The following is a 22921-nucleotide window of genomic DNA, read 5'->3' as shown; positions in this document are numbered from 1 at the left end:
TTGACACAGAGCTATGTCTTGTCTGTGTGATATATTTTTCTCTATCTTTATCAATTGTTGACACAGAGCTATGTCTTGTCTGTGTGATATATTTTCTCAATCTTTATCAATTGTTGACACAGAGCTGTGTCTTGTCTGTGGGATATATTTTTTCTCAATCTTTATCAATTGTTGGCACAGAGATAAGTCTTGTCAGTGTGATGTATTTTTCTCAATCTTTAACAATTGTTGACACAGAGATATGTCTTGTCTGTGTGATATATTTTTCTCAATCTTTATTAATTGTTGACAAAGAGCTATGTCTTGTCTGTGTGATATATTTTTCTCTATCTTTATCAATTGTTGACACAGAGCTATGTCTTGTCTGTGTGACATATTTTTCTCAATCTTTATCAATTGTTGACAAAGAGCTATGTCTTGTCTGTGTGATATATTTTTCTCTATCTTTATCAATTGTTGACACAGAGCTATGTCTTGTCTGTGTGACATATTTTTCTCAATCTTTATCAATTGTTGACACAGAGCTATGTCTTGTCTGTGTGATATATTTTTCTCAATCTTTATTAATTGTTGACACAGAGCTATGTCTTGTCTGTGTGATATATTTTTCTCAATCTTTATCAATTGTTGACACAGAGCTATGTCTTGTCTGTGTGATATATTTTTCTCAATCTTTATCGATTGTTGACACAGAGCTATGTCTTGTCTGTGTGATATATTTTTCTCAATCTTTATCAATTGTTGGCACGACTGATGAAACAGCATCTCTCTCTTCCATGAAAGGTGAGACAACAATGAATATATCAAAGTATTACGTGAAATTTTCAGGTTTAACCAACTTTTGTTTGGCTTTCCATTTTAGAATTTACCTTGGAATTCAGTTTTTTTGTACCTTTTTGACCTAACAATAGATTAATGGACCGACCAGTGAAATCCATCAACAATCGTACTGACATCATCAAAGCACCATTATTCAACATGCATCAAGTAGAAAATTCATATGTGACATGCACAATAGATTGGTGTTACTATTGCTAAACAAAAGTCAGTTATAGCATGGTAATATTTAACACAGGTGACTTTGATCCTTGTATTGTAAGGCATTATAAGTAACTGTAACATGAGTTGCTAGCTAAACTTGTTCAATGTTTAATTTTTATCAATTTCAAAGACAGCAAACATAACTATTCCAAATTCTAAATTTAGCTCCCTGTGTCAGATTGGACTTACCCATAGCATACACATAATAGGAAGTTCCCTGTGTCAGATTGGACTTACCCATAGCATACACATAATAGGTAGCCCCTGTGTCAGATTGGACTTACCCATAACATACACATAATAGGTAGTTCCCTGTGTCAGATTGGACTTACCCATAGCATACACATAATAGGTAGCCCCCTGTGTCAGATTGGACTTACCCATAGCATACACATAATAGATTGGACTTACCCATAGCGTACACATAATAGGTAGCTCCCTGTGTCAGACTAGACTTACCCATAGCATACACATAATAGGTAGCTCCCTGTGTCAGATTGGACTTACCCATAGCGTACACATAATAGGTAGCTCCCTGTGTCAGACTAGACTTACCCATAGCATACACATAATAGGTAGTTCCCTGTGTCAGATTGGACTTACCCATAGCGTACACATAATAGGTAGCTCCCTGTGTCAGACTAGACTTACCCATAGCATACACATAATAGGTAGTTCCTTGTGTCAGATTGGACTTACCCATAGCATAAACATAATAGGTAGCTCCCTGTGTCAGATTGAGACCTCTGATTGTTGTGACAGTGTACTGGTTTATATTGGTGACATCATATTCTGTAAACAGTTGCTTCTTCTCTTCATTTGTAGCTGAACCACCATCAATCTGTGTAAAATTGTAGATATTAAAAAATCATGCCTTAAGAAAGGATGAGATAAAGAGATCATGCTAATGTTATAAATTAAGGACAGGATTTACCTGGAGAGGAAGACATATAGATAGTACTGGTACTTTATGGCAATTTGTATGCCAAACACCATTGTTGATTTTGATAAATATCTGAAATTTTGGCCTATTTTCTATATTTTGGACAACTTGTTTTACTTGAAAAATATCTGATAGTCTTTAACGAATTTGTTCATTAATTTTCTAGACTCAAGGCAGTTTAGGGCTTGAAACATTGAATAGAATCTTGTATATTGTTGATGACAGAATTTTGACCTTTAGGTAGCTTTTGATTTAGGTTGGTATCATATCCTCTTTTTAGTCACAAAAAGAGGTAATTAGTATTGTTGGCATCAGAGAAAGAGGTAATAATAAATAACTTACATATGCTTTACAATTAGTGTTGTTGGCATCAGAGAAAGAGGTAATAATAAATAACTTACATATGCTTTACAATTAGTGTTATTGGCATTAGAGAAAGAGGTAATAATAAATAACTTACATATGCTTTACAATAAGTATTGTTGGCATCAGAGAAAGAGGTAATAATAAATAACTTACATATGCTTTACAATTTGTGTTGTTGGCATCAGAGTTGTTTGACAAAGCCACGTAGTACATCAAGATATCTAACTTGGAACTAAATCCTTCAAATTGAATATCTAAATATGTGTCTGTAGGAATAAATTTCTCCATCACAAAGACTCCACCTGTAATTCAAATCCAATGAAATTAACATTAGAGATGATTGTTGGTCAAAATAATTCACCACATTCCCGATTTATAGGTGCTCATCAATATAAAGTTAAGTATACTTAGAAATCAATATACTCTGCTATGCATGGTGGGTTAAATAAAAGATAGTGTCCGACCAAGGAATAGCCCTAAGTGCACAATAGGTTGTTTGAATGTACTTTTTGGTTTATTCTACCAAGTTAAATCAGATAAGAGTGAAGGTTTGAACCATTAAAACGTTTAAACCTGCTGCAATTGTTTGCACCTGTCCTAAGTCAGGAATCTGATGTTCAGTAGTTGTCGTTTGTTGATGTGGTTCATAAGTGTTTTTCGTTTCTCAATTTTTTATATAGATTAGACCGTTGGCTTTCCCGTTTGAATGGTTTTACACTAGTAATTTTTTGGGGCCCTTTACAGCTTGTTGTTCGGTGTGAGCCAAGGCTCCATGTTGAAGACTGTACCTTGAACTATAATGGTTTACTTTTATAAATTGTGACTTGGATGGAGAGTTGTCTCATTGGCACTTATACCACATCTTCCTATATCTATGAAAAAAATTATCAATTGCTTCTTTTAAGTCCTAAGCTTGATTTAAAATAAATACTTTTTATACCCCACCTACGATAGTAGAGGGGCATTATGTTTTCTGGTCTGTGCGTCCGTTTGTCCGTCCATCCGTTCGTCCGTCCGTCTGTCTGTCTGTCTGTCCGTTCGTCCGTCTGTCCCGCTCCAGGTTAAAGTTTTTGGTCAAGGTAGTTTTTGATGAAGTTGAAGTCCAATCGACTTCAAACTTAGTACACATGTTCCCTATGATATGATCTTTCTAATTTTAATGCCAAATTAGAGTTTTAACCCCAATTTCACGGTCCACTGAACATGGAAAATGATAGTGCGAGTGGGGCATTCGTGTACTGAGGACACATTCTTGTTTGTAATAATATCAAAAACATTTGTTGTTAAAATCTTTTTTCCTCAGTATACTATTGTGGACACTTACCTGTAACTCCCCCATCAAATCCGACCCTGAAACCATTAGATGTGACCGTAGCCACAGAGTATGACGCACTGTATGCCTTCACTGTAAAGTAGTAGATACCAGTAAGAGGGGTCAACTCAAGGTATATAAATGTAAATACGTCTATTGTGAACACATACCTGTAACTCCTCCATTAAATCCGACCCTGAAACCATTTGACGTGACTGTAGCCACAGAGTATGACGCACTGTATGCCTTCACTGTAAAGTAGTAGATACCAGTTATTGGGGTCAACTCAAGGTCATAGAAAATGGTAGTTTTGTTTAGTCCTACATTTGTGTATGGAACTACATCATCCCTGGTCTTGGGGAATCTTCTGTCTGTTCCCACGGCAACCTCATAGAACACCACTTCCTGATTGGGATCTTGTGCATCCAACTTGGACTGGTCCACTTGCAATCCAGGGTTTCCTGTCAAAATTTCAAGAAGTTAAATGAATTCTTCCTTTAAACTGGGAGAAATGTTAATTTTTTTCTTTCATCCATATACTGTAATTTTTTCAATACATCTCTTTAAAGTCATAAGAAACGAGTGACCGTTGAAAAATAATGTTCTTTCATTTCTTGAATCAATGCATACAAACATAATAAACTTACTCTTCTGTGCACCAATTTATCATTTTTTTCGTGTAAATTTCGTATAATCGTCATTTTTTTTTTCAATCGGTCAGTGTTGTTGTAAAAATATGGCAGGTAATTAAAGTTCGTGTTTTGAAAGCCGAAGTTTAACGATTGTCACCTGTTTGTCAACAATCGACAAAAAATCTACAAAAAAGCATGGAAATTGAGCACGTGTTTAACATGTTACTTCAGATAATAGTTTATTTTAAGGACATTCATGCGTATTGTGATCACCGGATTTTTACGAGATGGGTCACACTGAGGTCACTTTGCATACGGAAAATATGTCGGGGGAATTGCTTCCTGGAAGGAAGCAATTAAAATAAAGTAAACTTCTTCTAAATATGAATAAATTAAAGAATTTTCTTCAGAAAAAAGTATATGTACACAAGTTTTATAATGAAAACTATCCATTGAGTTATAAAAAAACATATGCATTATTTTTTATGATTTGAGGTTTCTTATGACTTTAAAGCAATTCAGATGTTAACAATTTTGTAAATGAACATTTCCCTTTTCAGGAAAATTATTTTATATAACAAACTTCCACTAGTTGATTCGAGTTGATTTTGTGTTTAAGATTTTGTTTTTTGTTTGCTTCATCATACTATCAAATCATATATTCTATAATTAGTAATAATAAACCAAAATTGTTGCATTTCATTCATTTTATTAATTCACTGAATATTTGTCTCCAAGAAATCATAAATATCAATTATTCAGCAAATAACAACAGAATTTTTATATTATTTAAGTGTAGCAGGTTATTTAAAAGTGTGCACCACATTTTTGAGGTTATTTCTAATAGATAGAAAAAATATTAAAGTCATTCCTTATAATTTAATTCTAAATTCTATTTTTAAGGAGTAAATTAGGAAAAAATGTTGATGATGTCACTGTCGCATGACAAAATTATGTCTATGACCTGATATGCAAAAAACTTTCAACCAACCAGAAGACAATTTACATCCAAAAATAAATTATTACAATTTGAACATTACCTGACAACACATCCACTTGTTTCATGGCATCAGCAGGTAAACCAAATCCATCCCAGTTAGCATAGACAATTGTATTGAATGGTAGGTAGTTTATATCATAGCCAGTCACATCTCCATCAAACACCTTTCCAGGTAAGAGTGGGTTTTTCTCTATAGTGACACCATCTGATCTTAGAATGTAGGTGTAGTTTAATTTATTGGTCACCTTCACTAAAGAGTAGTACATTTTACCATTCTCTAGTGACAACCCATCTGTCATACCATCAGTATTCACTGGAAAAAATAACAGGAAGTTTCATAAACTTTTATTATATACTTAGTAGTAAATACAGATAAATTGTATGTGTAATACAGTCAACGGCAATTGTGCTGTATCAGCCATCCGTGATGATATCAATATCAGTCACGATTGCAAAGGTTTTATCACACCTTTAATCTGTATGATGTCACATCATTGATATCAGTCACTGTTGCAAAGGCTTTATCAAGCCCCTAATTTGTATAATATGCATGTCACATAAAAAACATCTACTTGAGGTATATAATAAAGTGTATATGGCTTTTTCAATATCACACACCGTATCAACCCTCAACCAATATAATCCCTCGAGCAGAGCTCTTGGGATTTTATTGGTGTCTCGGGTTGATATGGATGTGATATTGAAAAAGTCATATGATATTCTCTATATACAAATTGGAAATAAACTCATCATAGAATTGATATGTTAAAAAGTTATTATTACTTCACATACAAATTATACTGACTTCATAATATGCAATTATAAATATCAGTGAGAAAAAATCCTAATTGACTTATAAATATGTTGACCTTACATAATTTGTAACTACGTCTTATTGGTAGCCATTATAAAGAAAACAACTTACGATTCATTTGCAGCCAGTCTTGAACAACAAGACCATCAAGCCTTTGGATCTTCCATTCATAACTTGTAACTGGACATGGGTCACCTGACATATCCCATGATGCTCTATAAGTATCATCACCAGACTGGAACTGACTATAAAAAAATATATATTATAAATATACTGCCCTTGTATGAAGGTGTTAGGGTAGATTATCACACAAGGGGAAAAATCATCATCCATGATGAAGTCGCAGGTGATAATTTTTTCACCAAGTGTATTAATCACCCTAATACCTTCATCCAAGGGCAGTATGTTTTTTTTTTTATTATACTGAATACCTTATGATTCAAGTGTGCACTACAATGTATGTTATTTAGAAGGGCAATTGTGAAAAGATAAAGTCATAAATTAAGATAGTTTACTAATTACAACAACAAAACAATGGAGATGTAGAAATAAGAATCGGTAAACCCAAGGAGGTTATATTAGAAGGAGAGAGGACGAAAGACGATAATTACACATAAAATGTTACCGACTTTTCTGTAAGTGGGTGTTAATTAGTTGAGATCGACTCTGTCACAGAGGGATATTTTGTCCTAATTACATACCCAAGTAAGAACGGAAACACCCGAGGTGTCATAAACTGACCGGATATACAATTATTGAATGTTAAAGGGATAATTCGCGATTTTTTACTTATTAGCTAATTATGTTCATAATACCATAAAAAACATATTCACCAAGTTTTATCTGGATATGAACAGCAATAAAGGAGAAAATTAAGAATTATTAATTTTATTTCTTCGAACTTCCTGACTTATGTGACGTAGTTTAAGTCTTTAAGCATGCCGGGAGTGAAAATAATCTCATTTTAAATCTTAATCGTGAATCATCTTATAACGGTATTTAAAGCGCATCGACGACGTTTGGTGTAGCTATTAACCAACTAATAATTAAGATGGAACAGCGCTCCGCTTGAAATTAGAATGTACGATTTATATTTTAATATTTTCTGAAATGATTATAGTGATACAAGTTAATCATATAAAATATTTTTTATGATTTTTTTTTTCGACGGATATTTTGAACAAACATATATAACTGATAGTGTTTTAAAAATGCATGTTTGTACTTTTTACCTTTTACGTCAGTCTAGTAAATATGTGCTGCTAGTACATTTGTAATGTGCAAATACGGCCCCGCAAATACAATGTGTATTGTACTTTGACACATAGTGACTACCTGTTAAATGCGTGGGTAAATTCAAGTTAATTAAAAGATTAGCATTTTGTATCTTTTGATCTTTACTCAGTGAATTTAAGCCGTCACGGTTCACTTTTCTAGGTGTGAACAACATTTCGTATGAATGATAAACGGGGGAATCTTAATATTTTCCATGAGCTCAGGTTAATAAAATATATTATTGACGCTGAATATTTTTTGTTAAAAAAAAGAAATACTGAATTAATTTAATTGAATGAATTTATGAATAATGATGTCCTTATAAACACGAGTAAATGAATTAAAATTTTTAAATAAGAATCGGTGACCTTGAATTTTTGAAATAGATAGTAATTACCAATTGCAGTTATATAAATGGGTCGTTCAAAGCGATCTTCTTTTTTTTTTTTTTTTTAAATATTCAGGAAGTAATGTCCTTATCAAAATAATTTAATTCTCACCACGTTCTAATTCCTCAGCTATTTGAACGAAAATATCATAAAATATAATTATGGTAGGTTTTAACCTTAGTCATTCATAAAAGATTCAAATCATACCATTGTCATATGATAGGGCTCTCAAAAGAAAAAGCACTGATGGATTGTCCTAGAAGCATATTTTATGAGAAAAATAATGGTCTATAAGCAGTTACATTTATTTCATGTTTGAAGCGGTGCAAATTTTTTAATTTAATTTGACTTTTACCAAGAAATTGCTTGTAGCAACGGGGAAGAGTAAGTCTAATGTCAGAAAATCGAAATAATGTAATTTAACAGTAAGGAAACAAATAACGGACTTTGGCAAAAAGGAAGAACGCTTTTGATATATATCCTTTTCTCATTACATAAAATCTTTTTTCAATAAATCATCCTACAACAGCTTAAAAGCTGGAAATGCCACCGATTTCGCGGGTGTGTTTTAGTGTTGTAAAAATCTTATATTGAAAAAATGACAACTCCTTTGAATAATTGAATGTACATGTACAGAAAGACAAACGAATGCCGTTTCTAGAGACAACCACGAACTAATTATCAACTTCGTGTCATAATTGCACATGCTTGTCTCTTCACATACAAGTAAACGCAAATTTCCTAATGGCAAATTATTTCGTAATTGCGCCCGCTCATATCGGAAATAGGACAAGAAAGTATAAGATAGTCATCCATAATGCTCGGTTAAATTCTCTACGATTTAATCCAAACAATGTGGTAAAATGATGCAGTTTTTTTTTTCTTAAATTATTCATCACAACTCAAGACCATAACTTATAAATTTAACATTTGATAAGCAAATAAAACAAGCTGACAAAACATAATGAAAGTTATTGTGTACAAAAGCATTGGCGGATCCAGGGGGGGGGGGTGGTTTCGGGGTTTGGAACCCCCCTTTTTTTTGGCCGATCAATGCATTTGAAGTCAGACATATAGTTGGAACCCTTCTTTTTAATGTGACTGGATCCATCCCGAAAAGTAAATCCCTTGTACAATTGAAATTTCAAAAAAAAAAAATCAGTTTACATGGTACGTGTACACAAGGAATTGTATATTTAAATATCCTTGGTGTACAGTACTAGATAATCTTCTACATATTAATTTTGAAACCGAAGTCAAAATTAATAATTTACGGTGTTATTATTTCTGTCTTTGCACATGTCAGAATTAATCAGCATGTGGATATAAATTTTAAACTCTTAATTTCATATTTGGACGGATTTGTGTATTTCAATCAGATTAGGGGCATACATTGTTAACAGGATGTATAATACACCTGACTGCATTTTTGATGGCACTTTTACCTGTGCACACCTGGGTCAAACAGCTAGGTCCGGAATTGCGTAATGTCACCAGTTTATTACCCCGCAGGAAGTCACTAGAATACCTGAATGTGACACTATTACACGACCTCTGGCAATAATTCAAAAGATCGTCGGTTTTCATATTAGAGTTAAGTACCCGAAATGAATAAAATCTATTACAGATAAAAGACTTTTTTTGGCATAGTATTTCGAAAAGTTGAAAGCCGCTACAGATACCTTTTAATCTCATTAGAATAATTTTATGCTTTTACAACTTCCAAATTAGTGTCCACCCTACTAGATGTATTCCTATCATAAATTTAGGAAGAAAAATTACTCCTGCGATTGACCATAAATCATTACAAATTTCGTTAGCCTAGCTGTCAACATTTTATATCCCGAAACTGCTTAGCCTTAACTTGTAGGACCACGCAACTGGGTTGACCTAGTAGACAGATAAAAAACATAACAAGGGGGCGGTAAGATCTATTAAGTTTCCGTTTCCACACGAATACATACGCTCCCATCTACCCATCACCTCTTCAACCTTTTCTATGGGGCAATCTGGAAAAGGCGGGAGGGGGGGGGGGGGGGGGGGGGTTAAACAGCATCTATACTACATGTAAATAAAGTCTTATTTTTAAACCATTATTATATTAAACAAATGAACCTTTAAATGTTTTACGTAATTTTTAATTTTTTATGTACACATAAAATGAGTGCACCTAAAAAAAATATACTTCATTGAACTGGTGAATTTACGACAGAAAGTCACAAAACAAAACGTCATAATTCAGTTTCGAGTTTATTTTTCTTTAAACGAGAAAACGTATAAATTAAATAATTCTTTTTTGGTTTGTTCTTGAAATATTATTTTTAAAGCAAGTTTTAAACAGAAATTATTAAATTAATATAAATGACATCACATTATTGTTATAAAATCAAAATGCCAAAGTGGCTAGGTACCTGTTATGGCTTCATTGTGCCAAGAAATATATATCCCCTTGCATGATTGAAATCAAATATCTTTTTATTTTTAAGGCTTATAAACAAGTTCATAAACTTAAAATTGAATAAATGTAATAAATAATATAATATTTGAAGATTTTTTTCTTGTTTATATTCAAAAATTATCAACAAATTTGTTGTGACTTTTTGTCTGTGACTACTAAACTTGTAAACAACAAAATCTGTAACTAATGCATGAATGCCGAAATACTGAACTACATTAATCTGACAATATCTTTCAACCAGGCTTGGAACGAAATAGCAATAAAAACATTCATGAGAAAAGAATCATAATTACAATCAAATTTCCAACGAAACAAGATGCTTCAAAATGGTCTGCACACACTTTCTTGAACTTGTTGTGAGTGAAGGTGGTTGGTGTTAGATTAAGGTTAATCATCCACGTCTGGTACAACTCTTTCTTTTTTGCAGGATCTGGGAAAGTGTGTAAGCTTATGCCATGGGAACTCCGAGTTGTACATTCGTACGCTTGACAAGTCATTTTGATACTGAATATACGATATGCCATGCTTGTTTTTTCGCTTTGTGGTATTCAGATATTTTATTCAAATATACTCACCACGTGACTATTTGTATCGGAGATGCCGTCAAAATGGCGAGAAGTCGAGAAGTGATAGTGGGATTTTAATTTTTATTTTAATCACTTTTCTAGAAGAATTGAACAATAATTTTAACAAATCTACGATTATTTATATCAAATAAACATAATATAAAATTTTCATTTTTTTGCGAAGTTTCCCTTTAATCAGATTTTTTGTGAAATTTTTTACTAAGTAATTAAAAATTAAAATTTTATGTTAACAGTAAACTTATTACCAATAGAAATAAAACGAATATCCGTCTCATTGCCGTCAATGGTAATATCAACAGTCGTAACAGAAAGTCACTTCTACGTTGTTCCCGATAAATTTCTCTATGCTTCAATTGCAAATATTCCTTCCGGTCGTTACCGGTCACCATAACTAAAGTACTTTGCATATTCGTATATTTTCTATGATTATTACCTGCCAATTCTCATCAACAGAAATTGACAGGTGAAGCGAAAATCTTTGTTTAAAGCAACGTAGTGTTGAATAAAAATCGCTCATTAACTTTCCTTTAAACCCTCATAACTTTGTCATTTCTTTATCTTTTTTCACCGTCGACAGACGGTTGATTTTGAAATTGCGCGTCAAATCTTTTTCCAAATCATAAACACCTATGCACTGCACTGTTACTAAAAAATCACCTGAACTTTAATGAACCAGTCACTGATAACAATCACGTGACATGTGCGATTTATCTAATAGCCCGAACTGCTCGCGGTAACAGCCCGGTACATCAGAGGGCCATGGCAAGTGGGTGATAAACATGTCGGTTTCTTTATAATTTTATCATTTTTCTCTGATCGAACTGCTATCCTGGGGATGCTAATTTTGTATCAAGCAGAGTGTTCACTCTCCTTCTAATATAACCTCCTTGGTAAACCTCAGCCGAAGTGGGTGTTAATTGTTCTGGATTGGCAAACTTCAGGCTCAGCAGGTGTTAATTTTAGGCATTAGCACACGTTGCTAATATTATTACATGTTGCTATGGGTAGGAGGGGCTTATGAAAGGTTAGTAAAAATTAACAAATGCCACGTGTCAAATGAAATGAATGGATATAAGAAATTTGTAGAAAGTAAAATAATACAGATTATTGTACTTAGTGTTAAAATTACAGGTTTTGATTGGTTACTACGAGGGAGATAATTTAACCTTTCCCATAGATTATACTCCATTACCCTTCACAGAGTTGCTTGATCAATTGTGTGCTTTATATAATCCAGATGGTTGTTATGAACAAGTCATTACTTTGAATTTGAAATTCAATAGACAGTAATAACAGAACATTCAGTACAACAAATTAAATAACACATAGCTGAGATGGTGATAGAGCATATTGTTTCACTATTAAATAACACATAGCTGAGATGGTGATAGAGCATATTGCTTCACTATTAAATAACACATAGCTGAGATAGTGATAGAGCATATTGCTTCACTATTAAATAACACATAGCTGAGATGGGGATAGAGCATATTGCTTCACTATTAAATAACACATAGCTGAGATGGTGATAGAGCATATTGCTTCACTATTAAATAACACATATAGCTGAGATGGTGATTGAGCATATTGTTTCACTATAGCTATTAAATAACACATAGCTGAGATGGTGATAGAGCATATTGTTTCACTTACACATCTCCTACAGAATTCTCCAATACATCATTGACCCCTACATGACTGAGGGGGTCCATTCCCTGACTGAGGTATGACATATAAAGTCCATTGGATGTGGCAACACTTGTCAGACTAGCTCCATTGATTCCTTTCACAGAAACATAAACCTAAAATAATCATTTAGAAAATCAGCAATAAATAAGATTAGGATCATGAACAACAGTAAAAGCACTACCAGGCATTATACAAAACTTTATCTTATAAGTTATCAGGTTTCCACTGTATCCTCGCAGCACTTGAGGGGTGCTCCAAATAACGAAGGAATCTACGTACATACATACACACATTAGATGAGACAGGAATGCACTCTCTTTTTACTTTCCCAAATATTACACAAAGTATAGTTATTGAAACCAGGGATAATTTATTCTCACACTTACCTGTATTCTATTTTAAGAATAGATAATGAATTTCTATAAGGCAGCTGCCATGGAAAGGGCGTGTTAATGTTGATCTCTATTTACACTCAATTGATTTTTTTTTTCTCAACCTTAAATATTTTGGCAAAAATTTCCCAACTTACCCCTCAATAACCAACAAGATTGAGAGCACCAATGGTATAGGATCTGACACCATCTTCTAAATCTATGTCAAACTTACCACTCTATAACCAACAAGATTGAGAGCACCAATGGTATAGGATCTGACACCATCTTCTAAATCTATGTCAAACTTACCACTCCATATCCAACAAGATTGAGAGCACCAATGGTATAGGATCTGACACCATCATCTAAATCTATGTCAAACTTACCACTCTATAACCAACAAGATTGAGAGCACCAATGGTATAGGATCTGACACCATCTTCTAAATCTATGTCAGAGAAAGGTTTAATTTGTCCACCACCAGGTGTCGTTCCAAGGGCTATCTGGTACCTATAAAGTATATCAAGGACTCATGTCAATGCATAATACACAAGTGCAGAAACTATTGCATTCTGGGTAATATTTTCAAAGCATAGTAATTAACTTACAACATCCTGAACAATGGCTTAATATGTACAGACAATAAATTACTAAAAATTCGGCAGATTATGAAACAGCAATTTGAGACTTGAAGTTAGTACATTTTGCATGCATGCATTTACCCATCATATACATACATATGATATAACAGCCATATGGAACATTTGCTGAAGTTATATAAAGTTCAGCTAAAACTAATTAATTAAAAATTAATTTTAGTCCATTAAGGCTACAATTTCACAGAATTTTCTAAGGCCCATCTACTTGTTCCTGTCACTGTCTATCAAGTTTTCCAGAGGATATCAGTTCAAAATATAGTCCTGTTTCTTTTGCCAAATTTCCTTTTGACATTGTTCAGTTTTTATCCTCTGTATTTAATATGAAGATAAGAAAAAGTGGTACGATTGCCAATGAGACTGCTAATTAAGCAATTAAAAGCAACCGTACAGCCTTTAACAATAAGAAAAACTAAGTTAAGTAGTTTAGCCGACTAATGAAGGAATGGTTGTCATCACTGATTCTTAGGTTTTTAATTGAATAATGAATGATTTGCTACGATCCTGCAACCTATTTTGAGATTTTTAACAGATAATAACTGAAATTATCAGTAAGTTTTTTGTGTCTTAAACTGACCTTTGTATCCCAGATTCTGGATCTTGGAATGCTTGCCATGTGGCTGACACTGAAGTCATTGACTCTGAACAAGTGGCATCCAGCAAGTCACATTCTGCAAAAAGATGTAAAAAACATTTATTACATTAGAAATACCAGTAACATCTTACTGACCATTTCACAAAGTAAACAAAATAGTTATCATGTATCTACTTAAGTTTTAATTTCATAAGTAAGAAAACCTTTTAAAAAAAATGTGTAGTTGCTCAGAATTTTCAAGCTTGAAAACCGTGTCCTTATCTGCATATATATTATTCAAATTCCTGTCTGTTCAGAGTAAATCACTTTAATTTTAATCAGATATGAAATAGGTTATAATTCAGTTATGTAACATAAGTAAAATCTTTCTAAAACAAAAAATGACAACCCTATCATATTAAAAGGGGAGGTAACTGTTGTTATGGTAAAGGAAATATGTCTTTGTGTTAAATTCTTCTAAATTCATTGCCACATTTACTATCAAGGAACATGGAATTATTGAACTGATCATACTGATTAGAAGAACACTGACAAATATAATATTAGATCTCAAGACAAAAATATCTCTTGCAGAATTCCCAAGTGGACACATGTCTTGTACAAATAAAATATTTAGCGTTAAATGGGTTCACTTGAGACTGGTTTCACTGTAATAATATGTTCTTACCATCATCTGTGTCACATTTCTTTGCATTCATGGCTAAAGTCATCTCAGTGTTGGTGACATCTACCCTGTATGTAGTGTGTAAGTCAATGACTTTGCCGTAGGTTGGTGGTGTGGAGTCTATACCAATCTCAGCAGAGAAGGCATATGTCTCCATATCAACCAAGTTTACTGCAGTTACTGTCACATAGTATTTATCACCATGATATAACTTGTTACCAAGACCTAAGAAAAATAAAGAAAATTTCTTATTCCTAAGTATGGTGAAATCATATATTTATGAATTAATGGTAACTTTAAGATATCAAAACATATGATAGCAATAACTTTCTTTCCAAAATTACTATTTTTTTCCTTAAAATGTTTGAAATATTTGTCACTTTAATTTTGGAAAACAACAAAAATCAATCAATCAAATATATTTTTCCAAAGTTTTCAAAATTTATCAATACAATTATTTTTTGTTTCAAAGTTTTTCCATAAGCTTGATTCAAAATTTATTACCCCATTTATTAAAACTTTCTATAATTTACTTTGGTATAACTTTTAAGACTAAGTGTATGTTTAAATTCATAAATTCTTGCTGAATTCTTGGTTGCAGTTGGAAAATAATTTGTGAACCACATCTCCTTATTTCATAAGACCTAAATTGTATGTCATGGATCTTCAGTTCTAGTATTGAAATAGAACTCTTTTTAAATTGCATATTGTGATAGAAATATATCTAAATTGATTATTGACTCCTAAATCCTGACCTAACAGTTGAAACTCACCTTGGATTGAGTATTGACTTATGTATCCTGGGACCTCTGTTCCATTGAAGATATTATTTGATCCTTGTTGACTTCCCATTGTTATCCTGTATTTCTGGATAGGACTCTGTTTGTCTAGGAAGCCATACCATGTACACAGTATAGGGGCATTCAACTGTACAATGATAAAAACATAAATCATGTACACAGTATAGGGGCATTCAACTGTACACAACAAAGATAAAAACATATATCACTACATTTTTTAATAGAGCCCTTAAACATAAGATATATCTACAAAGATAAGTCCACCTTGCTGAAAACTTGAAAATGATTTTACAATCTGTAAGTTTATGGTATGATTGACAATGAGACAAATCTCTACCAAATTATTTAGAGGTTAAAAACTAGTTGCTGTCTCATTTTTGCTTACAATACATCTTGAATTCAAATATATAAATTGTGCTGGTCTTTTCTGACTATTTTAACCTTATTTATATCAAAGCTTTTTTTAACCTAAGCTTAGAAGTTGAAAAGTTACATGATTTGATGCAATCCTAAATGATAAAAATTACATTTAAGGCAATAATAAAACTAGTTATACTCACCCCAACATAATCAGGACAGGAGACAAAACCTTCTCCTGGTGGAGATTTGTCAATAATAAAACTAGTTATACTCACCTCAAAATAATCAGGACAGGAGACAAAGCCTTCTCCTGGTGGAGTTTTTTCAATGATATACTCACCCCAACATAATCAGGACAGGAGACAAAGCCTTCTCCTGGTGGAGTTTTTCAATGATATACTCACTCCAACATAATCAGGACAGGAGACAAAGCCTTCTCCTGATGGAGTTTTTCAATGATATACTCACTCCAACATAATCAGGACAGGAGACAAAGCCTTCTCCTGATGGAGTTTTTCAATGATATACTCACCCCAACATAATCAGGACAGGAGACAAAGCCTTCTCCTGGTGGAGTTTTTCAATGATATACTCACTCCAACATAATCAGGACAGGAGACAAAGCCTTCTCCTGATGGAGTTTTTCAATGATATACTCACTCCAACATAATCAGGACAGGAGACAAAGCCTTCTCCTGGTGGAGTTTTTTCAATGATATACTCACCCCAACATAATCAGGACAGGAGACAAAGCCTTCTCCTGATGGAGTTTTTCAATGATATATTCACCCCAACATAATCAGGACAGGAGACAAAGCCTTCTCCTGGTGGAGTTTTGTCAATGGTATACTCACCCCAACGTAATCAGGACAGGAGACAAAACCTTCTCCTGGTGGAGATTTGTCAATAATAATACTAGTTATACTCACCTCAAAATAATCAGGACAGGAGACAAAGCCTTCTCCTGGTGGAGTTTTGTCAATGATATACTCACCCCAACATAAACAGGACAGGAGACAAAGCCTTCTCCTGGCGGAGTTTTTCAATGATATACTCACTCCAACATAATCAGGACAGGAGACAAAGCCTTCTCCTGATGGAGTTTTTCAATGATATACTCACTCCAACATAATCAGGACAGGAGCCAAAGCCTTCTCCTGATGGAGTTTTTCAATGATATACTCACCCCAACATAATCAGGACAGGAGACAAAGCCTTCTTCTGGTGGAGTTTTTCAATGATATACTCACTCCAACATAATCAGGACAGGAGACAAAGCCTTCTCCTGATGGAGTTTTTCAATGATATACTCACTCCAACATAATCAGGACAGGAGACAAAGCCTTCTCCTGGTGGAGTTTTTTCAATGATATACTCACCCAACATAATCAGGACAGGAGACAAAGCCTTCTCCTGATGGAGTTTTTCAATGATATATTCACCCCAACATAATCAGGACAGGAGACAAAGCCTTCTCCTGGTGGAGTTTTTTCAATGATATACTCACCCCAACATTATCAGGACAGGAGACAAAGCCTTCTCCTGATGGAGTTTTTCAATGATATATTCACCCCAACATAATCAGGACAGGAGACAAAGCCTTCTCCTGGTGGAGTTTTTCAATGATATACTCACCCCAACATAATCAGAACAGGAGACAAAGCCTTCTCCTGATGGAGTTTTTCAATAATATACTCACCCCAACATAATCAGGACATGAGACAAAGCCTTCTCCTGGTGGAGTTTTGTCAATGATAACTGAACCTGTAGCTACTTCAGACACGAGTCCAGCTTTGTTCTCTGCCCAGATGCTGATGATATTTGGTTTTCCTAAAACCAACACATATAAAGTACATTCATTATTATTTGTAGGGTATTTATTATTGTGGAATTTGTGGGTTAAAGTTAACGATGAATTTAAGTTTTAATGAAATACAAATTTTTGAAATCTTGTATGGACAACATTAATTTAAAGCCATGAAATAGAATATTTACGCAGATAAGGCTTTTCCTCATTCCTAAAATTTAGTACCAATGAAAATAAAGGAATCCACGGTATATAATATCTATCAGAGAATCATATATATTTTACATCTTAAATAAGGCGTATCAATTACAAAAATGCATTTTTGCACTTGCAAGCTGTTGAGAATTTGAATTATCAACCACATCACCTGAACTTTGTTTAGCAGCCTAGACTGCTCAGTCAACTAGGTTATCTATATTTATGTTAGCATTTCTTCCAGGCACAAACCTACCGTTAGAATTTTAAGTAAATCAAACATTTAAAACAGTCATATAGGGGTTAAATACAACTTATCACTATTCATTAGCAATTCCAGAACATCACAGACTATTTTCTAACATTGTTACATACCTGTATCAACAGCAGTAACATAAGCCAATGGTAAAGTACTGAAATCCATGGATGAAATCTCTACCTCAACCATTGAGGCTATGTCCTGAGCAAATGGATAGGTTCCTACTGAATACCATCCAAGTACTATACCACTCTCTGTGTCGTTGTATGTCCACTGGGCGGTCAGTGAGTCAGTTGTTGTCTCGTACAGAGAATGACCACTAGTGATGTCCTGATCTAATGACGTCTTGTCTGTTAACCTATTAAAATACAATCATAAAGAGTGAAAAAAAATATGTACAGATAACAAAAGATGTCAATCCAGTGGAATCCCAATAATTTTCATTGGAATTGAAAATCCAACTGGAATTTAACTAGTCAATCCAATGGAATTCAGTTAAACACAGCTTTCAACTGGATGTTCTAGAGTCATATTCTACTGGAATGACTAGAGTAAATAGCATCGTTCCAAGACTCAACCTTTATTTTAGTATCTATGTCATTCAATACAGGATGACTTTAGAAACAGGATTACAGCTAAACAGATTAAGGTGTGCTGCTTTGGAAAATGTAGCGTTAGAGATTTTGAAGTGCCTTCTTAGGTTTGTTTTCATGGATCAACCTTTACTTGTAAATTCCACACACTAAGCTACTTTAATTACCTGTCAATTATGACTGTCGGTGGTGAAACATCAACCATAAAACCATCAGAAGATGACTGTACAACATTTCCACCATTAGTGATTCCCCTGACAGAGGTGTAATACATGGTCTCTGGCTTCAATGGTAGTGTGGCATGGGCGTGTCCAGAGCTCGTTACTCCTACAAGTAAACATTAAAACAATGAACCTTATGCTTAATAGTGATGTACCTCTAAATTATCCCTCTTTAATTGGATAACATGATCTTTCTCTGAGTGACATGTAGAGATTAGGATAGCTGATGTCCATTGAATGTTTTAAATTATATTGTCTTTGAATGATTCAAACTGAGTCAATAGCAGACTACACTTACCATCTCCTGCTACATTGTCTCCCTCTTAATGTATGATACCCTCACTCATGAATGATTCAAACTGAATCAATGGCAGACCACACTTACCATCTCCTGTGATCCAAACTGAGTCAATAGCAGACTACACTTACCATATCCTGTGATTCAAACTGAGTCAATAGCAGACTACACTTACCATCTCCTGTGATTCAAACTGAGTCAATAGCAGACTACACTTACCATCTCCTGTAATTCAAACTGAGTCAATAGCAGACTACACTAAACATCTCCTGTGATTCAAACTGAGTCAATAGCAGACTACACTTACCATCTCCTGTGATTCAAACTGAGTCAATTGCAGACTACACTTACCAACTCCTGTGATTCAAACTGAGTCAATAGCAGACTACACTTACCAACTCCTGCGATTCAAACTGAGTCAATAGCAGACTACACTTACCATCTCCTGTGATTCAAACTGAGTCAATAGCAGACTACACTTACCATCTCCTGTGATTCAAACTGAGTCAATAGCAGACTACACTTACCATCTCCTGTGATTCAAACTGAGTCAATAGCAGACTACACTTACCATCTCCTGTGATTCAAACTGAGTCAATAGCAGACTACACTTACCATCTCCTGTAATTCAAACTGAGTCAATAGCAGACTACACTTACCATCTCCTGCAACATTTTCTTCCTCTGAATGTATGATACCCTCAATGATGAATGGCTGTACCTCTTCCCCGCCTGGTGTGGTACCCACAGCCCATTCATACATCATTACACCATGTAGGTGACTTTCAAATCCATCAAACTGTATAGTGACAGTGGTGGTATCCACGGTGTAGTCCACATCCACGCCTAATTCTGTTGAGGTTCCGTCTGTTCCGTCAGCTCCATCAACAATAAGACCTGCGTATAATGTTCTAGATGTAAGATTTACTCTTTCATTACTTTAGACTTTACTGTTATTAATCTATGGATGACTTTTAAATTCATGCACTTTTCCATAAATTTCCTACATCACAATGCTTATGTTATTACAACACAGTAAGAACTGATTGTTCGATGACCTAAGGTCAACTGGTGTAACTCATTCATAAAAACAACTCAAGATTGGTGAACCTAAGATAAAGGTTTTACTTTTTTGTTAAAGTCTGCATTATGCTTTTAGAATAAAGATTTGCTTTCATTAAATAAATACATATAATATTCAGCTATGTTCATCTAAGCAGAAGCATGCCTTTTAGTCATGAAAAGGAGTAGGTCCAGTAAGAGCCCTTTTTGGCCCCAAAATATAGCAGTTTTACAAAGTTGATAAAATGTAAACTTTCAGTTATTTATTGAACAGTAGAGTGCTTCTGCTACATAAATATGGGCTATTTTTGACTATACAATGAACATATATCGGGTACTGGCACCTTAAAGTCATGCTAAATTACTGAATTCTTCACAATTGTAACATTTTAGTTAAATTTTAGACAGTTTTCGTGTAAAACGAAAGTGGCCGCATTCGTGTTCATCCATAATATTGAAATGGAAGTTGTATTTTATGATAATACATAACATATATAAAGGTTGAGGATGAACACGGATGCGGCCACTTTCATTTTTGACAAAAAACATCCAAAAAGTCACATTTTTCGGCATATTTGGTTGATTTTTCATATTTGAGCTTTAATCGGATCGTTTTAATGACTAAATCAGTTCAAATCTTTCACATAAACTAATTGATTCAAATGAAATAGACACTGAAGTGTTTAAAAAGTGGTCAAAATCATTTGTCAGATAAACCTGAAATTTGAGGCCAAAATCGACCCTTACCGGACCTACTCCTTTTGTCTGCAATTCTATGGAAATGTGCTTGCTTAACAGTTGAAATATAAGATTTGATAGGTTATTTGAGCTGATGGAAAGTGATGACAGACAACAGTACTGACAGATTGTATTTTACATCAGGATTGATAAATTTGTTTCTCTTTTCTGATTTGTGACTATACAATTACCTGCTCTGTCCTCTTCAACAACCACAATAGGAGTAGATGTAATCGACGAGCTGAGTAGTTGTGCTCCATTCTGGGCCTTTAGACTGACGTAATACACAGGCTCGTAGGTAGTAAGGTTGGTGATCTCCAGACTAAGACCTTGTACATATACATCATTCTCTGCACCATATAATGTCCAGCCTAGTTTGTCGGTTCCACCTATAAGAAAGAGACAAAAACCTTGTATAAATACATCATTCTCTGCACCATATAATGTCCAGCCTAGTTTGTCGGTTCCACCTATAAGAGACAAAAACCTTGTATAAATACATCATTCTCTGCACCATATAATGTCCAGCCTAGTTTGTCGGTTCCACCTATAAGAAAGAGACAAAAACCTTGTATAAATACATCATTCTCTGCACCATATAATGTCCACCCTAGTTTGTCGGTTCCACCTATAAGAAAGAGACAAAAACCTTGTACATATACATCATTCTCTGCACCATATAATGTCCAGCCTAGTTTGTCAGTTCCACCTATAAGAAAGAGACAAAAGATATTATACAAACAATAAATATTGTATAATATGTGGAAACTTTCATACTATATATATTTAAGCATTATTGTGAACCATTGGTCTTCATTTCACAAAAAGTCTTACAACAAAAATTAATTATAGGTCATGAACAATTTAGAACACTTGATATTAATTTCAGTCATAAGATTTTTTGTGAAACCAATGCCTGCATGGAATTTAAAACTTTTGTGTAGAATTAATATAAAATAACGAGACAACTATCCACATAAGAGTCTAAATAAGGTAGATTTAAGTCACTAAAAGTCACCATACAGCCTAAGTTTGAAGTTTTTGCACAAGATATATCTCACATATATTGACAAGTCTTTTACAGATTTATTTTTACATATGAACATACATCCCAAATAAGAAAGAAAAGAGGAGAATTTTCCTAATGATATTGATAACAATAAATAATTTTGTACAGCTATTGCTCAATACATATTTTTTTTTACTTGAAAAATAAACAGATCCATAGGAAATTCATTAAAGTTCAAAACAGGTCAGCTATTCCTTTTAGGTCCCTCAAAACAGGTCAGCTATTCCTTTTAGGTCCCACTTGGTCAAATATCTCCTCATGTACGTATTCAGGTAATTATAAATCTTGACTTTTAACATTTTTTGGGGTTTTTGTGTTCCTAATGAAGGTAAATCTAGAGAAGCTCTTTGGGCACATCAAATTTATCATGTTTTTTTTTCAATTAAAAGCTAATTATGAGTTTTCCCTTCAGTTATTTGAATTTCAACAGCAAAACTGATTTGACAGGTTCTGTAAACATTTGAATAAACCAATAGTTACAAGAACATAATTATTTTATTCATACCAGTGTATAATTTAATCTTAAAATATTTACCAGGAGTAGTTCCGACAGCGACCTCATACCCAATAATACCAGACTCAGGGTCTTTAGCCGACCAAGCTGCCTTGATCCCTTTAGTACTGGCCTGCCACACGTAGCCACCAACATCCTCCTCTTCTCCGGAGACTAATGTTCCTACTTTGAGCCACTTGACCTATTAAAAATAATCAAATATCAATAGAAT

At 33.9% G+C, this 22921-nt stretch overlaps 1 protein-coding gene across 1 annotated transcript in view; it reads right to left on the bottom strand.

Moving 5' to 3' along the window:
- Positions 1-22921, bottom strand: part of LOC143064586 (uncharacterized) — a 115867-nt gene that overhangs the window by 39644 nt on the left and 53302 nt on the right. Inside the window, exons 54-69 of the mRNA XM_076237509.1 lie at positions 22732-22891; positions 21319-21516; positions 19988-20224; positions 18977-19136; positions 18333-18574; positions 17655-17785; positions 15569-15722; positions 14799-15020; positions 14114-14207; positions 13267-13390; positions 12471-12619; positions 6220-6353; positions 5335-5607; positions 3833-4123; positions 2504-2652; positions 1741-1882 (exon numbers count right to left, since the gene is read on the bottom strand). Coding sequence (XP_076093624.1) covers positions 1741-1882; positions 2504-2652; positions 3833-4123; positions 5335-5607; positions 6220-6353; positions 12471-12619; positions 13267-13390; positions 14114-14207; positions 14799-15020; positions 15569-15722; positions 17655-17785; positions 18333-18574; positions 18977-19136; positions 19988-20224; positions 21319-21516; positions 22732-22891 — 2860 coding nt within the window. The remainder of the gene's footprint in view (positions 1-1740; positions 1883-2503; positions 2653-3832; positions 4124-5334; positions 5608-6219; positions 6354-12470; positions 12620-13266; positions 13391-14113; positions 14208-14798; positions 15021-15568; positions 15723-17654; positions 17786-18332; positions 18575-18976; positions 19137-19987; positions 20225-21318; positions 21517-22731; positions 22892-22921) is intronic.

Source organism: Mytilus galloprovincialis, chromosome 1 (genome assembly GCF_965363235.1).
Source record: "Mytilus galloprovincialis chromosome 1, xbMytGall1.hap1.1, whole genome shotgun sequence".
Classification (NCBI taxonomy): domain Eukaryota; kingdom Metazoa; phylum Mollusca; class Bivalvia; order Mytilida; family Mytilidae; genus Mytilus; species Mytilus galloprovincialis.
The sequence above is the reverse complement of the archived record's forward strand: the minus strand, read 5'-3'. Positions and strand labels throughout refer to the sequence as shown.